The sequence below is a fragment of the Meles meles genome, chromosome 13 (genome assembly GCF_922984935.1).
Source record: "Meles meles chromosome 13, mMelMel3.1 paternal haplotype, whole genome shotgun sequence".
Classification (NCBI taxonomy): domain Eukaryota; kingdom Metazoa; phylum Chordata; class Mammalia; order Carnivora; family Mustelidae; genus Meles; species Meles meles.
Genome location: NC_060078.1, coordinates 14,772,643 through 14,791,645, shown reverse-complemented (window position 1 = coordinate 14,791,645; position 19,003 = coordinate 14,772,643). Strand labels below are relative to the sequence as shown.

Below are 19,003 nucleotides of genomic sequence, written 5' to 3'. Positions count from 1 at the left end.
AACAAGAGACAGTACCGAAGGCTAGGTACCTAATCAACACAGACATGGGTAATATGTCAGATCAAGAGTTCAGAATGACGATTCTGAACATTCTAGCCGGGCTCGAAAAAGGCATGGAAGATATTAGAGAAACCCTCTCTGGAGATATTAAAGCCCTTTCTGGAGAAATTAAAGAACTAAAATCTAACCAAGTTGAAATCAAAAAAGCTATTAATGAGGTGCAATCAAAAATGGAGGCTCTCACTGCTAGGATAAATGAGGCAGAAGAAAGAATTAGTGATATAGAAGACCAAATGACAGAGAATAAGGAAGCCGAGCAAAAGAGGGACAAACAGCTACTGGACCATGAGGGGAGAATTCGAGAGATAAGTGACACCATAAGACGAAACAACATTAGAATAATTGGGATTCCAGAAGAAGAAGAAACAGAGAGGGGAGCAGAAGGTCTATTGGAGAGAATCATTGGAGAGAATTTCCCTAATATGGCAAAGGGAACAAGCATCAAAATCCAGGAGATGCAGAGAACCCCCCTCAAAGTCAACAAGAATAGGTCCACACCCCGTCACCTAATAGTAAAATTTACAAGTCTTAGTGACAAAGAGAAAATCCTGAAAGCAGCCCGAGAAAAGAAGTCTGTAACATACAATGGTAAAAATATTAGATTGGCGGCAGACTTATCCACAGAGACCTGGCAGGCCAGAAAGAGCTGGCATGATATATTCAGAGCACTCAATGAGAAAAACATGCAGCCAAGAATACTCTATCCAGCTAGGCTATCATTGAAAATAGAAGGAGAGATCAAAAGCTTCCAGGACAAACAAAAACTGAAAGAATTTGCAAACACCAAACCAGCTCTACAGGAAATATTGAAAGGGGTCCTCTAAGCAAAGACAGAGCCTAAAAGTAGTAGATCAGAAAGGTACAGAGACAATATACAGTAACAGTCACCTTACAGGCTAATAATGGCACTAAATTCATATCTCTCAATAGTTACCCTGAATGTTAATGGGCTAAATGCCCCAATCAAAAGACACAGGGTATCAGAATGGATAAAAAAACAAAACCCATCAGTATGTTGCCTACAAGAAACTCATTTTAGACGCGAAGACACCTCCAGATTTAAAGTGAGGGGGTGGAAAACAATTTACCATGCTAATGGGCATCAGAAGAAAGCTGGGGTGGCAATCCTTATATCAGATCAATTAGATTTTAAGCCAAAGACTATAATAAGAGATGAGGAAGGACACTATATCCTACTCAAAGGGTCTGTCCAACAAGAAGATCTAACCATTTTAAATATCTATGCCCCTAACGTGGGAGCAGCCAACTATATCAACCAATTAATAACAAAATCAAAGAAACACATCAATAATAATACAATAATAGTAGGGGACTTGAACACTCCCCTCACTGAAATGGACAGATCATCCAAGCAAAAGATCAACAAGGAAATAAAGGCCTTAAATGACACACTGGACCAGATGGACATCACAGATATATTCAGAACATTTCATCCCAAAGCAACAGAATACACATTCTTCTCTAGTGCACATGGAACCTTCTCCAGAATAGATCACATCCTGGGTCACAAATCACATTCTTCTCTAGTGCACATGGAACCTTCTCCAGAATAGATCACATCCTGGGTCACAAATCAGGTCTCAACCGGTATCAAAAGATTAGGATCATTCCCTGCATATTTTCAGACCACAATGCTCTGAAGCTAGAACTCAATCACAAGAGGAAAGCTGGAAAGAACCCAAATACATGGAGACTAAACAGCATCCTTCTAAAGAATGAATGGGTTAACCAGGAAATTAAAGAAGAATTGAAAAAATTCATGGAAACAAATGATAATGAAAACACAACAGTTCAAAATCTGTGGGACACAGCAAAGGCAGTCCTGAGAGGAAAATATATAGCAGTACAAGCCTTTCTCAAGAAACAAGAAAGGTCTCAAGTACACAACCTAACCCTACACGTAAAGGAGCTGGAGAAAGAACAAGAAAGAAACACTAAACCCAGAAGGAGAAGAGAAATCATAAAGATCAGAGCAGAAATCAATGAAATAGAAACCAAAAAAACAATAGAAAAAATCAATGAAACTAGGAGCTGGTTCTTTGAAAGAATCAATAAGATTGATAAACCCCTGGCCAGACTCATCAAAAAGAAAAGAGAAAGGACCCAAATCAATAAAATCATGAATGAAAGAGGAGAGATCACAACTAACACCAAAGAAATACAGACAATTATAAGAACATACTATGAGCAACTCTACGCCAACAAATTGGACAATCTGGAAGAAATGGATGCATTCCTAGAGACATATAAACTACCACAACTGAACCAGGAAGAAATAGAAAACCTGAACAGGCCCATAACCAGTAAGGAGAATTGAAACAGTCATCAAAAATCTCCAAACAAACAAAAGCCCAGGGCCAGACGGCTTCCCAGGGGAATTCTACCAAACATTTAAAGAAGAACTAATTCCTATTCTCTTGAAACTGTTCCAAAAAATAGAAACGGAAGGAAAACTTCCAAACTCATTTTATGAGGCCAGCATCACCTTGATCCCAAAACCAGACAAGGATCCCACCAAAAAAGAGAACTACAGACCAATATCCTTTATGAACACAGATGCAAAAATTCTCGCCAAAATACTAGCCAATAGGATTCAACAGTACATTAAAAGGATTATTCACCACGATCAAGTGGGATTTATTCCAGGGCTGCAGGGTTGGTTCAACATCCGCAAATCAATCAATGTGATAGAACACATTAATAAAAGAAAGAACAAGAACCATATGATACTCTCAATAGATGCTGAAAAAGCATTTGACAAAGTACAGCATCCCTTCCTGATCAAAACTCTTCAAAGTGTGGGGATAGAGGGCACATACCTCAATATTATCAAAGCCATCTATGAAAAACCCACCGCAAATATCATTCTCAATGGAGAAAAACTGAAAGCTTTTCCGTTAAGGTCAGGAACACGGCAGGGATGTCCATTATCACCACTGCTATTCAACATAGTACTAGAAGTCCTAGCCTCAGCAATCAGACAACAAAAAGAAATTAAAGGCATCCAAATTGGTAAAGAAGAAGTCAAACTATCACTCTTTGCAGATGATATGATACTATATGTGGAAAACCCAAAAGACTCCACTCCAAAACTGCTAGAACTTGTCCAGGAATTCAGTAAAGTGTCAGGATATAAAATCAATGCACAGAAATCAGTTGCATTTCTGTACACCAACAACAAGACTGAAGAAAGAGAAATTAAGGAGTCAATCCCATTTACAATTGTACCCAAAACTATAAGATACCTAGGAATAAACCCAACCAAAGAGACTAAGAATCTATACACAGAAAATTATAAAGTACTCATGAAAGAAATTGAGGAAGACACCAAAAAATGGAAAAATGTTCCATGCTCCTGGATTGGAAGAATAAATATTGTGAAAATGTCCATGCTACCTAAAGCAATCTACACATTTAATGCAATCCCTATCAAAATACCATCCATTTTTTTCAAAGAAATGGAACAAATAATCCTAAAATTTATATGGAACCAGAAAAGACCTCGAATAGCCAAAGGAATATTGAAGAACAAAGCCAAAGTTGGTGGCATCACAATTCCGGACTTCAAGCTCTATTACAAAGCTGTCATCATCAAGACAGCATGGTACTGGCACAAAAACAGACACATAGATCAGTGGAACAGAATAGAGAGCCCAGAAATCGACCCTCAACTCTATGGTCAACTAATCTTCGAAAAGCAGGAAAGAATGTCCAATGGAAAAAAGAAAGCCTCTTCAATAAATGGTGCTGGGAAAATTGGACAGCCACATGCAGAAAAATGAAATTGGACCACTTCCTTACACCACACACGAAAATAGACTCAAAATGGATGAAGGACCTCAATGTGAGAAAGGAATCCATCAAAATCCTTGAGGAGAATGCAGGCAGCAACCTCTTCGACCTCAGCCGCAGCAACATCTTCCTAGGAACAACGGCAAAGGCAAGGGAAGCAAGGGCAAAAATGAACTGTTGGGATTTCATCAAGATCAAAAGCTTTTGCACAGCAAAGGAAACAGTTCACAAAACCAAAAGACAACTGGCAGAATGGGAGAAGATATTTGCAAACGACATATCAGATAAAGGGCTAGTATCCAAAATCTATAAGGAACTTAGCAAACTCAACACCCAAAGAACAAACAATCCAATCAAGAAATGGGCAGAGGACATGAACAGACATATCTGCAAAGAAGACATCCAGATGGCCAACAGACACATGAAAAAGTGCTCCACGTCACTCGGCATCAGGGAAATACAAATCAAAACCACAATGAGATATCACCTCACACCAGTCAGAATGGCTAAAATTAACAAGTCAGGAAATGACAGATGCTGGCGAGGATGTGGAGAAAGGGGAACCCTCCTCCACTGTTGGTGGGAATGCAAGCTGGTGCAACCACTCTGGAAAACAGCATGGAGGTTCCTCAAAATGTTGAAAATAGAACTACCCTATGACCCAGCAATTGCACTACTGGGTATTTACCCTAAAGATACAAACATAGTGATCCGAAGGGGCACGTGTACCCGAATGTTTATAGCAGCAATGTCTACAATAGCCAGACTATGGAAAGAACCTAGATGTCCATCAACAGATGAATGGATAAAGAAGATGTGGTATAGATACACAATGGAATACTATGCAGCCATCAAAAGAAATGAAATCATGCCATTTGCGACGACGTGGATGGAACTAGAGCGTATCATGCTTAGTGAAATAAGTCAATCGGAGAAAGACAACTATCATATGATCTCCCTGATATGAGGACATAGAGAAGCAACATGGGGGGGTAGGGGGATAGGAGAAGAATAAATGAAACAAGATGGGATTGGGAGGGAGACAAACCATAAATGACTCTAATCTCACAAAACAAACTGGGGGTTGCTGGGGGGAGGTGTGATTGGGAGAGGGGGAGCGGGCTATGGACATTGGGGAGGGGAGGCGAACCATAATAGACTATGTACTCTGAAAAACAACCTGAAGGTTTTAAAGGGTCAGGGGTGGGAGGTTGGGGCAACCTGAGGGTTTTGAAGGGTCAGGGGTGGGAGGTTGGGGGAACAGGTGGTGGGTAATGGGGAGGGCACGTTTTGCATGGAGCACTGGGTGTTGTGCAAAAAGAATGAATACTGTTACACTGAAAAAATAAATAAAATGAAAAAAAAAAAAAAAAGAAGAAGAAGTAGCAGAACAGTGGTGCCTGGGTGGCTCAATGGGTTAAAGCCTCTGCCTTTGGCTCAGGTCATGATCTCAGGGTTCTGGGATCGAGCCCCGCGTCGGGCTCTCTGCTCAGCAGGGAGCCTGCTTCCTCCTCTCTCTCTCTCTCTCTCTCTCTGCCTCTCTGCCTATTTGTGATCTCTGTCAAATAAATAAATAAAATCTTTAAAATAAAAAAGAAGTAGCAGAACATTCTCGGGAGTGATGCTGGTGATGATACCAGCTGCATTGATAATGATAGTGGAAACAAGATGGCGGTGGTGCTGACGGTAGCAGCTACTTCTGAGCATAATTTAAATTCTAGACACTCAAATGCTTTACAACAATCCCCTTTATTACTCCTCTCTACAACTAAACAAACAAACAAAAAAGAAAGTTAGGTACAGTCATCACCACCATTTCTGATTAAAGGAGAAGATTCCAGGGTTTCATAATGTGTAAATGACGAAGTGGATCCCAACCCAGGCAGTCTGATTTCTGGGCTGGAACGCTTCACCACAGACTACACTGGAGACTCAAATGTGAGAAGAAGGGGACTGGGCCATGTGGGAGCTCAGCCCTATCTTGGTCAGGTTCCTCTTACTCTTAAGTTTTTCCCTCTTACTCCAGATGCACAGCATGGGTGTGGCTTAGAATTGGACACCATTTGTTCCCATGTGGATTCTGCATGGTTTCAAGTCAGGTGGAGAGAGCTTGAAGCCACAGTAAGCGTGTGGTAGATTGACTCATGAGTTATTGGACTACACCTGAGGTAATTTCTCCTAAAGACAACTTGAGTTTTCCTGTACATAAGGAAAGAGTCCTTCTGTAAACAGTACATCTTGCCCTCTCTCTGGTGTGGAAACCCCATTACTACAGCAAAAAGAAACAAGAGAGAGAGAGAGAGAGAAAGAAAGAAAGAAAGAAAGAAAGCAAGCAAGAAAAGAAATAGTGCTTGAGCCAAGGAATACTGAATAATCTGCTTCACATTAACCAAAGTGAAAGCAATCCATGACCTCAGTTTCTCTGCTAATCAGATGCTACTGGTTAACGAATGGTAATCATATAGATTATAAAATGGCTAGAGCTGGGACCCTACTGTCTGCATAGAACAAGGAAATGGAACTTGTTCCTTCGAGATGCCAACTCTAGGGCAGAGTTCTGTAGACGGAGTACGGAGCTCACATTTCGGCTCCATCATTCAAGCATCTACCGTGTGCTTCACTGCTACTGGTATTAAGCACTCTGAAAGTTAAAAAGTATGGTCAAGGATTCGTGTCAAAATTAACCAATTTATCAATATTTTAGGGTCCTGCTGAACATCCTCAGTAAGCTAAAGCAACAATTCCCAGCACATGTAAATTTTACGTGTGAGAGAACAAGCTGAAATGCTGTTTAGTACATGCAGAGAACTCTATGCAATCTGTCTTCCAAGGATAAAAATCACTTGATTTGCAAAGAAGCACAGATATTGCCCAAAGGAAACACAGTGCCCAGAGGACATTCTATCTCAAAGCAATGTCAATTTTGAAGGTTTTTAGAGAGAAAGCAAATCAATCTGATTTGTGAAAAGTTAGAATTTCTTGCATGAAACATTGAAACTCCAAAAAAAAGTTAAAAAAAAAAAAAGGGCACTTGTTGTGATGAGCACTGGGTGTTGTATGTGAGTGACAAATCATTAAATTCTACACCTGATACTATTATTACACTGTATGTTACCTAACTATAATTTAAATAAAAACTCGAAAAAGAAAAAAAAGAACACAGATACTCAGGGTGAAAAACAGGGTACACACATAGAACATCAAAACACTTAAAAATGTCAAAGCAAGGAAATAATCAAGAAGGGTTAACCTAATCGGCTTCCTTCATCTGACTTTAGATACAGCATTTTAAGAAGACACACTGGATAGATAGAAATTACAAAATGACAGCTCACAACTCAAAGCATTTGCAGAAATGTTTGTTGGGTTTTTTGTTTGTTTGCAGAGTTTTTTGTTTTTTTTTTTTTTTTTTTTTTTTCAAAAATCAAGTTACAAAATCAGATTTCATATTTTTTATAAAACCCAAGTTTTTTTCTGCTAAAACAAAAACAAAACAAACAAACAAACAAAACCTAGCAATGAGCTGGAGGTCAGGAATTGCTGTCCTGTTCACGTAAAGGTTTCTAGTTTGCCATCTTACCTTATTTATGTATGTTACCAGCTTGCCCCCTGTATACAAGCAAGTTCATAACCTCTTACATATTGCCAAATGGGTCCAAGCAGAGAAACAAGATCCCAGCAAGAAGGGAATGCCTGACTGGGCTTCATTAGAGAGGTTCATTTGTTCATTCATTCATTCATTCATTCAATTTGATGAATACATGTTGAGTATCTGAAAAGCGCCAGATACAGAGCTCATGTAAGAATGTGAGTATTTGGACTTCTCATCAAGGAGATATGCAACCGTGGATCTCAATGTATATCAAAATGTATGGGATAGAGAGAGCTGAGGACAAAACAGTGATGGAATTTAGGAAACTGAATGAGAAATTCTAAGAAGTGCTAACAGTTGCAAGGGACCCAAAGGAAGGGGAATTCAAAGAAAAAAAGGGGTGCGGATGCCTGGGTGGCTCAGTCAGTTAATCGCCTGCCTTTGGCTCAGATCATGATCTCAGGGTCCTGGGATCCAGCCCCACATCTGGCTCCCTGCTCAGTGGGGAGCCTGCTTCTCCCTCTGTCCCTTCCCCCTGCTCATGAGCACTCCTGCTCTCTCTCTCCCAAATAAACAAAGAAGGAAGGATGGGACAAAGGAAGGGGGGTGGGGTCAGCGGAGTAAAACTATGGCTGAAAAGGGAAATGCAAAGAAGACAGAAAAGGAAGAACATTCTCTGATGCAAGTAGTGAATTGCTGGTGACATTGAAGAGGCACTTAGAGCGGCTGATCAAGTCAGGCTGAGCAGTGGGAGTGTAAGAGCTCCAGACACAAGAAAGAAAGACATTGCTGGGGGGAAGATGAGGTCAGAGGAAGGCGGGGGAGTGGGAAGTCAGGAGAGGGGGCAGAATGAGGAGCCTGCTGGAGCAGAGGACTGAATAAGTACAAGAGAGACTTTGGGCCCCAGACAGTTCATGGGAATAGCCACATGCCAGAGTGAATTCAATCCAGATGGAATACCATGACACTCTGATACCAGAGGAAATCTGGTAACTTCTCCACGAACTATATATCCTCATGGTCCCTTCTTAAGACACATTCTAGAAAGGGGTTTTCACCCTAAAAGCTTCTTTCAGCGGTACCCGAATTCAGTGGCAATAAGCTACAAAAGAAAATCTGTCCATTTTCAATTATGTTTTATTTTCTGGCGTTCCACTTGTGATCTCAATCAGAAATGAATGAAAATATTTGTTTCTTTGGCTCTGTTGGAAATGACATTTTTCACACAGGCAGTTAATCTTGGACCAATGGAACCAGGAGGTATTATTCTCTAGAATCCTCTATGTATAATCAAGGGACAGAATGATTCAAATGCAAATGATAGGTCTGTGCACTTTATACTAAAAAGATAATGTTTATTGCCTTCTTTTGTGAATGTACAGCAAGCACGGTATTTCTTCCATTAGGAAAAAAATCTAATGGCGAGGACATGCTCATCAGATATGGATCAAATGAACTAAGAAGAAAAAAAGAAAGTGAAAGGCTTTTAGCTCTGAATGTTCATAAGGTAATGTGGCATATGTAAGAGGACTTATCAGGGTCTCTGTTTGGCTAAGAAAGAAAAAAAAAACCTGCTCTGTTGTTGTGCCTTAAAAATCAAAACCCCCCAAATGATCTCTTCATAGTAATTTCAAACAAAATGCATAAAATGTAATTTTTAAGTGAAAGCATAATGGAAGCAAGACTGACATCCAAAGAGGTCTGTCATTGTTTGTCATGTTCTGCAATATGTGTGGTTCAAAGTCAACTGGCTTCCCCTTCCATAGTATGGGGGAAGAAATCCCAAGTGCTTGCTTCTTGAGGTCTTCCTTTACAAGTCAAATTCAGGGACCTTGTACAGTGTGCATCTCTGGGTACAGCCTTTGGACGGTTCACGGGGAACCTCTAACCACAGGGACAACCGCCACCTAGATGTGAAGCCCAGCAAGGGTCCATCACCTTCTGCTCTTTGTAGTCAGTTCAGGGATTTCAGAATTCTCAACCAATCATCTTCCTAAGATTCAGAGCAAAACTGCGGCACAAAGTAAGCTTAGCAGAAATTTCCCCCTCTCTTTTAGTGTCTTTATAGAGATCATAGATAAGGAGCACAAAGCCAGGAATTTCCCCATTAATATAAAAATGATATTATATAAGTTCATCAATTAATCCCAAAGCCTATATAAATGCATTACAAGTCTACTTGAAAATAAAAACAGTCATCAAGGGTCTGTGTCCGATACTAGGATCAACAGTAAATAGTCTGTTTTGCTCAGAGCTCCATATGTGAGATGGGAGTTTACGCGACACTGAAACAGAAACTGTGTAACACGTCATCTACTCACCCCTGCAAGGCTTTCTCTCCAAACCAGTCTCCTTTCCCTAAAGTTCGAAGAAAGACGGGGTCTTCACTGGGGGAGTCTTCCCGAGTGACGTTTACCTACAAAGAAAAACAAAGAATGTCTATGTCCACTGCACACAGTGACTGATCAAATCAACACTAACTGATGATGTTAATTCCATTTCTGTTTCTTCTTTTAAGCTTACTTTTATGAAGACCATGAGGACCTTAACACTGAAAGGACCAAAGAGTCATATCACAAATTTCCATGCAAACCACGAGAAATGTCCTCCAAATATTGTTATGCTGTTTCAAGCTGTTTTCAAGTAGTAATAAATTACTCAGAAATCTGAATCCTCATTCCAACCTCCTATGAGGCAAGCATGATAAAGAATTAAGTAAGCATTCCTCCAATCTTTTTTAATGTGTTTCTATGTTTGAATTTTTAAAAGTAGATGAATAACCTAAGACAGTGTGTATCGTTCTGCAACTTACACTTTTTCTCATAACATCGTTTTATTGCTTATCCATGCTCTTACATAGAAATCTCGTTCCTCTATTGAATGCGTCCATGCTGTCTACCTTCCCATAAGTTTATCCATCCAGTTCCCTACAGGTGAAGTTTAAATTGTTTCCATTCTTCTCTGCAATAAGAATCCTTCTGTGTACCTCGCATGCATGTCCCCATTCCTCTAAGACAACGCCTGTCTCGTTTTCCCAAGAATCCACACTCCATTCCAAATCTACTCCCATGTTCATGAAGCCTTCTTACAGTCTCCAACCCACGACAGTCCTTAAGGTCTGCATGCTTCATTCAGAAGGATTTCATTTTTTAAAGGTCTATGAATTACATGTATATCTTTTTCCCTTTTTACCTAAAAGTGTGCTCTTCAAAAACATGGGTTTATCTTTGATATTGTCTATGATTTATAAGCACCTAATAAAAGAGCTGTGAGTTATTGGAACAGAAAAGCTTTATTACCTAAACAAGATATCTGGGCCCATACAGGACTTTTGACCTGGTTGACAGTCCACGGAAGGAAAGTAATAATCTTTCTGTTGCATGAATGAAGACATAAATGTACCTTTGTGTTAATTTACTTCTACTTCAAGTTCTACTAATATCCACAATACTGGCTATGTTTCTTCTAGAATGGTTAAATAGTTAAAACTCACCTACCTGGAAGATGTAATGAAGCAGAAAAAAATTAATTTCTTAAGACAATGCTAGACACTTAAACACATTTAAAAACACTATGCTTCAGCTTTCTCAGTTTAGAGAATGGATGACAAAGACCAGGATTTTTATAAGTATTAAGAATGTACGTGCAAGGTGGAGGGTATTCAATTACTATTCTCCACTGATCCATTCCATTACTTTTCTACACTCTGTTTCAAAACCACAGGGATGCAGGTTTTAACCCTCTTACACCAAGCTATATCACAGAGATGGTCATTTGCATGCAAATGAGGCTTTTATAAACGTGGGAAGAAATACACTAGCTCATTGATTTTCAAACTTCAGAGTAAGGGGTCTTATTCAAAATAAAGGCCACTGAACTTCTCACTAGATACACCTCCTGAGGCAAGGAAAACCAAAGCAAAAATGAACTACTGGGACTTCATCAAGATAAAGAGTTTCTGCACAATGAAGGAAACAATCAACAAAACTAAAAGGCAACCTATGGAATGGGAGAAAATGTTTGCAAAGGACATATCTGATAAAGGGTTAGTATCTGAAATCTATAAAGAATGCATCAAACTCATCACCCAAAAAATGAATAATTTAGTTAAGAAATGAGCAGAGAACATGAATAGACATTTTTCCAAAGAAGACATCCAGATGGCTAACAGACACATGAAAAGATCAAGTCACTCATCATCAGGGAAACGCAAATCAAAACCACAATGAGTTATCACCTCACACTGGTCAGAATGGCTAAAATTAACAAGTCAGGAAATGACAGATGTTGGAGAGGATACGGAGAATGGGGAACCCTCCTGCACTGTTGGTGGGAATGCAACTGGTACAGCCACTCTGGAAAACAGTATGGCATTTCCTCAAAAAGTTAAAAATAGAGCTACTACAGAATACAATCCAGCAATTGCAGTACTAGGTATTTACCACAAGTACACAAAAATACTGATTCAGAGGGATACAAGCACTCCAGTATTTATAGCAGCATTAGCAACAATAGCCAAATTATGGGAAGAGCCCAAATGTCCACTGATTAACAAATTGATAAAGATGTGGTATAAATATACAACAGAATATTTGTCAACCAGCAAAGCAAATGGAATCTTGCCAGTTGGAATGATGTACATGGAGCTAGAGTGTATTATGCTAAGTGAAATCAGTCAGAGAAAGACAAATACTATATGATTTCACTTATAGGTGGAATTTAAGAAACAAAACAAATGAACAAAGTGGAGGAAAAAGACGCAAACCATCAAAAAGACTCTTAATGATAGAGAACGAATTGAGGGTTGCTGGAAGGGTAGTGGGTAGGTGATGGGTTAAATGAGTGATGGGTATTAAACAAGGCCATTTATTGGAATGAGCACTAATGTGATTAATTACTAAATCCTACCAATGAAACAAATATTACACTGCACATGAACCAACTGGAGTTTAAATAAAAACTTGGAAGAGGGGCGCCTGGGTGGCTCAGTGGGTTCAAGCAGGTCGTGATCCCAGGGTCCTGGGATTGAGCCCCACGTCGGGCTCTCTGCTTGGCAGGGAGCCTGCTTCTCTTCCTCTCTCTCTCTCTCTCTGCCTGCCTCTCTGCCTACTTATGATCTCTGTCTGTCAAATAAATAAATAAAATCTTAAAAAAAAATTTGGAAGAAAGAAACAAAGGCTACCAGACTCCTATTTTTGAAGTTCTAATTTAGTGGGACTGGGAAATCTGTATTTGAAAAGATTAATACAGGTGATTTAGATGCAAATGTTTTGAAGACCAAACTTCAGCACACAATAATTCATTGTTTTATTTCTGGACCTCGGTATTCTCATCTGTACTAAAGATTATTTGGCAGTAAAGATTATTATCACTACTGAAAACAAAACAAAACAACAAGAACAAAAAACCAAAACCAAAACAGCCATTAAATAAGGTGTGATATACTATAAGATCATTAATTCAAAATCAGACATAAGGATATGTTACATAATTGTATCTTTTCCATCTGGTTAACAACAACAAAAATGATTAAGAAATTCCAAATGGCAGACTTACGCAAGACATGGGGAGATTTCAGTGGCTTTGGAAATATTCTTCACAAAAATGTTACTGAAATGCAATAACAGAGCTATAAAAAGTTGGACACCTACAGAATAGACCACTTTCTGCTTATATGACAAGTGTGAAGGAAAACCTATCTGGATAATCCATATATGTGAAAAGATAAGCAGTTCAAAGAGCAAGAATAAAAAATCCATATATGTGAAAAGATAAGCAGTTCAAAGAGCAAGAATAAAAGCTTTCCTTTTAGGGCGCCTGGGTGGCTCAGTGGTTTAAGCCGCTGCCTTCGGCTCAGGTCATGATCTCAGGGTTCTGGGATCGAGTTCCGCATCGGGCTCTCTGCTCGGAGGAGAGCCTGCTTCCCTCTCACTCTCTCTGCCTGCCTCTCTGCCTACTTGTGATCCCTCTCTGTCAAATAAACAAATAAAAATCTTAAAAAAAAAAAAAAAGCTTTCCTTTTAGGTTGTAACGGCCACACTGTTTCTTTGTATATATAATGAATCATTTGTAAATATGCACAGACACCTGGCATGGACATTTGCATCTTTAATTCTTTAAAAAAAAAAATGTCAGGGTAGAGAAAGTTACATACACAGAGATAGCCTCTCTGACCTTGGCCTCGATTACTTATTATTTCCCCGGAAATCTCAAAGTACTTTATAATCCACAATGCTATGGGAAAGAACTAACTACAGAGCCTTAAAGATAATACTCAGTCTGTTTGAACCCCTGTTATCTCATCACCTTGTCCAAAACACGGAAGGCTGATCTCAAAAGAGGGTGTGTGTATGTGCATGAATTAAATGAGAAAATCTATGAAAAGCATCCTTCTAAAAGTACAAGCTTGGAACACCTGGGTGGCTCAGTCTGTTGGGTGTCTAACTCTTGATCTTGGCTCAGGTCATGATCGCAGGGTCCTGAGATCAAGCCCTGAATCAGGTTTCCCACCCAGCAAGGAATCTGCCTTGGGATTTTCTCCCCCCTCTTCCTTTGCCCCTCCCCTTGCTTATGTACTCATGTGCACTCACTCTCTCAAATAAAGAAATCTTGACAAAAAATAAAAAGTGCTCATAAAAGTTGGTTACTTTTCCTATACTTCTCCCCTTTTCTACTTCTCTCACCTACTTTGAAAATTCATGCATTTTACTGTAAAAGAAATATCCCCATCACTACTACTGCTCTCTCACTGTTGCTATAAAATGCTATATAGAGGGCGCCTGGGTGGCTCAGTGGTTTAAGCCGCTGCCTTCGGCTCAGGTCATGATCTCAGGGTCCTGGGATCGAGTCCCACATCGGGCTCTCTGCTCTGCAGGGAGCCTGCTTCCCTCTCACTCTCTCTGCCTGCCTCTCTGCCTACTTGTGATCTCTCTCTGTCAAATAAATAAATAAAATCTTTAAAAAAAAATGCTATTTAGAGCATAAGCTTCTTTACTTCTAGGCAGACAAAAGAGAGTGTGTATTGTAATGTTCTTTTTACTTATCTATATGCTAACTTTCTATAAGGCATATATGTAGTCTCATAATTTGAGTTTTTAAAACTTTTTAACCATATGCATAATTAAAAAAAATAACAACCAAAATAAAAATTAGATACTTTTAAAAAGACGTATAAAATTGATCTTTTACCAAAGTCTTCAATAAATAAGATCAGCATGCATGTTTAATCAAAAACAATTCAAAAGGAAAAGAAAATGTTTTAGTACACATTCAGCACGTTTTATAAACAAAGCAATGTTTATTTTGGGGGGAAAAAAGCCTGGAATTTACAGATTTATGGGGAAAACCCACCTGGAGAATGAGGGTTAGTGAGGTCATCATTTTCCTACCTCTGTGACTAATAGATTACCAAAACCAAGGCATTCCAGGAGCAAAGTAGTTCCCCTTACAAACAATATCCTGCATGTATGACTCAAAAATTGGCTCTGTTATTCTCACACCAAAAATGCCTCCTGGTGCAGAATGAGGACACTTTAGGAACTATATCTATCTGGTAGTTCGGGACATGTACCGGGTAAGAATATCTTTTTCTGAACTTGAAGCTTGCCTGTATTTAGTTATGAGTTAAATTCAGTGTGGGCAGGATTTATGATTCCTAAGAGTCTGATTTGACAATTGAACCCTCTGTGTAACACAGGAGTAAATCGGTCTCTTTCCACCATGTGTCCTAACCCACTCTTCCAACATGTCTGTCGTGAATCCTACGTTCGTGATCTCCTTTCTAATGTTTGCAATTTAATGCATGTTCTTACATATACTCACATCTCATTTCATGCATAAATACCATGTATTTGCCTGGTTTTGAGCTTTGTAAGAATAACAGCATTGCACACATATTCTTCTGCAATTTGCTTCTTTTGATCAGTGCTATATTGGATACTTATCCAATTCTTCCAAGTTCATATACATAACTGTAGTTCACTTGCTGTCTTTGCATATTATCCCATTACATGGATACATTATATATATATTTATAGATATTACCTATTATATATAATTAATTCTTCTACAGACATCCCTGTTTCTTTCAGATTTACATATATAATTACTGTTCTATCTCTTCATTTCTAGATATATTTTTCTTGACTTAATGCAATGTTTGAGGTGTCTAGTTCCACACTGAACATAAAAGGTGATAATGTGCATCTTTGTCTTGTTCTTGATCTAAAAGGAAGAGTTTTGGGGTGCCTGAGTGGCTCAGTCAGCTGCCTTTGGCTTGGGTCATGGTCCTGAGGTTCTGGGATCAAGCCCTGCATCAGTCTCCTAGCTCAGTAGGGAGCCTGCTTCTTCCTGGTTCTCTGCTCCTCCCCCTGCTTGTTCTCTCTGTCAAATAAATAAAATCTTTTTTAAAAATTAAAAAAAAGTATGCTTGGGTGGCTCAGTGGGTTAAGCCTCTGCCTTCAGCTCAGGTCATGATCTCAGGGTCCCGGGATCAAGCCCCACATCCGGCTCTCTGCTCAGCAGGGAGTCTGCTTCTCCCTCTTTCTCTACCTGCCTCTACCTAGTTGTGATCTCCCTCTCTGTCAAATAAAAAAATAAAATCTTAAAAAAAACACAAAAATAAAAATTTAAAAAAGGAAGAGCTTCTCATGTTTCACTCTTATGTATCCATATACAAATAAAATTTCCATAATTTTCATATTCAACAACAAATATCATGTTAAGCCAATTTGTTTAACCAACATGCTTAAACACATGTTAATTCTAAGAAAAGCCATGTCGTTTTAAGTGGCATTTAAGGGACAAGAACTTTTGAATCACATTTTTTTTTCTAATGGTAGCATACAAGGTATGTTGAATAGAATCAGAAAATCCAAATACATCTGAATTGTTATTGGAACTCTGAAATTTTGTTTACCAATTCTGTTCAATTTTGGAGAGAGTACCTTTTTGGATGTAACACAGCTACAGCTTTTATCAAAGATATGTTTCATTGCTCTGTTGTGAATTCTTGGATGTTTTATAGTTCATTGCTGGGGGAAGGGAGCATCAAGTCTCCAGGCAACTGGAATATACATATATACATAGAACAATCTCAGCTTCTACTCAAGTCTTTTAGGTATCACTGCAAGCATGGTGCCCAAGTTGTAGAAAAATCAGTTTGTGCACATTTAATGGGGGAAAATAAGTATTTCAGAGTTTTCCTCTTTGTGCGGATGTGTTTCATGGGAGAATAAAAACAGTTTTGTGGGGGTGCCTCGGTAGCTCAGCGGGTTAAAGCCTCTGCCTTCGGCTCAGGTCATGATCTCAGGGTCCTGGGATTGAGCCCCGCGTAGAGCTCTCTGTCCAGTGGGGAGCCTGCTTCCCTTCCTCTCTCTCTGCCTGCCTCTCTGCCTGCTTGTGATCTCTGTCTGTCAAGTAAATAAATAAAATCTTAAAAAAAAAAAAAAAGTTTTGTGCTTCAATAAATGTCTTGAACTGGGGAAATCCACTGGTCACTCTAGCCTTCTGTTTCATGTTTTACAACGTGTTCCAAGGAAAAGCCAGTTCAATGGAAATAAGAAAACCATCTTCTCCAGGGTTTTTCTTTGTAAGTTTTAAAATGCATATGAAAACAAGTTTGCATCTGTATACCTAAAGCAAAGCATACAGATTCAGAAAATTCCAGTTCCATAACTTAGCTGCTTGTTAACTTAAAGGCACTCTTGTTACATTTCTCTCCTCTTCCTCCCTCAGGACTTAAGTGTGTTAATCTCCTGTGTCTTAAGACCTAACTTACTGATCCTAATACATGCATAACAGAATTAATAGAATATACTAATATACCATCTATTAATTATCATATAATTCATGTAATTAAAAATCATAGTAGCTAAGTTGTAGGACATGAAAACCAGCCTTAGAAAAATCTATGGCTAGTTTAAAAAAAAATCTTGACTGTATCAAGAGTCTAACATATTCTTTCTACTTTTTTCCCAGAATCCCCATGGTCCTCTGAAATACTGCCAAGGGAACAGGTTCCTGTGGTGCATTTCCTCACTATTTCCATTTACCTATCTTACAAAACTCATAAAGCAGCACACTAATGCATCTGTCTGCAACTGAAACTGGTTACAAATAGCAACTTCCTTTAGGTAGTACTTGAAATTTACCGTAATGGTGTAATCAAAAAAGTCTGTCAGAAATTCATCTTAAACGGATAAATGTATCATTCCATGATGGCAAAGGATTAGCAGTGTAATAAAGAAAAAATAAATCCAGATTGTTGGGACAAAAAAAAATTCCCCTGTGACCTACTGAATCATTTCTAACCATGAGGATTTTCAATTTCCCCTGATCCTTTAGTAAATGTTAAGAAAGAAAACAGCAAATGGTAAAACTCCAACACCTTACACATAAACCACACAATGTCAAGGTTCCTTAGCCTCTAACATTGGAAAATTCAAAATACAGTTTTAAGTGTAACTGTGGTCAGTCGTGTCATTTCTTGATGTCTGTAAGATGCTGGCACCTGACATTTCTGTCTCAGGCTTTCTGCTATCAGTCAAAAGAAAAGGTATGAGACAAGCACAAAGAATGCTGTCTTCAGTTTACTGTGACAAGTCATTGGTGTAAACACTGACACATTCGTGATTCAAAATCAGTCCAGAGAGGATTATTGAAAATGTGATCTGGTAAGATTTATAATCTTTCACCTATCCTGCCTACTGCAGTGCTGTACATCTTTCTTTCCTATTTTAGTAGGAGCCATACAGTCCTAGAGTCAGTCATATCTGTTAAGTTCGAAGAAAGAGGTTTACTTACATTTTCAAAAACTCTTCAACATTTTTATTTATTTACCTTTCAAGTTATCTCTACACCCAACATGGGGCTTGAACGCAGGACACTAAGATCAAGAGTCACTTGCTCTACCAACAGAGCCAGCCAGGTGTCCCTAAAGTTATATTTCAAAGTAACAATTATAAAAATGAAACTGCTATATAAATCCCCTTCCACTGGCATTTCCTTTCCTATTGCTTCCTGGGCTTAGTACATCCAAATTCCTCTTAAGCATGTCTTATGGTGAAGCAAAGTAGGTTCTAGTCATTAGTCATAGGGCAAGGACACTTAAACACAAAAATAACTGTGACTTCACTGTTTAAAGAAATGAAAGCTATTTGTTGGAGTATTAGAGTATTCATCTACACAAGTCTCCATTTTCCAATTCAGTTAACTTATTATTTCATTTTTAAATAAAAGTTAAAAGATTTAGAATACTGATAACTGAAAAATAATACAAGTGGATAAATTATGATTTTTCATTCCTATCCCTGGGTCCAGCCCCTACTTATCCCTTCCCTTATAATTTACGGCTTCTAATAGTTTCTCAGTATCCACTCAGTATTTCTTTACGAAGACACAATAAAACATCAGTGTATTTATACCTTTTTGTCATCAGAGTGCTAAGCAACTTGGCTAGGGACACTGAGACTGGTAAGTTTCCTAGTGGAATTCACACTTGGGCTACCTGATTTCAAAGCCCAGGTGTTTCAAGATAGC

The 19,003-nt window shown here is 38.8% G+C and overlaps 1 protein-coding gene across 2 annotated transcripts in view; it reads right to left on the bottom strand.

Annotated features, from left to right (window-relative positions):
- Positions 1-19,003, bottom strand: part of PRKG1 (protein kinase cGMP-dependent 1) — a 1,275,046-nt gene that overhangs the window by 212,801 nt on the left and 1,043,242 nt on the right. For both annotated transcript variants that reach the window (XM_046026825.1, XM_046026824.1), the window contains exon 7: positions 9,787-9,881. In XM_046026825.1, coding sequence (XP_045882781.1) covers positions 9,787-9,881 — 95 coding nt within the window. The remainder of the gene's footprint in view (positions 1-9,786; positions 9,882-19,003) is intronic.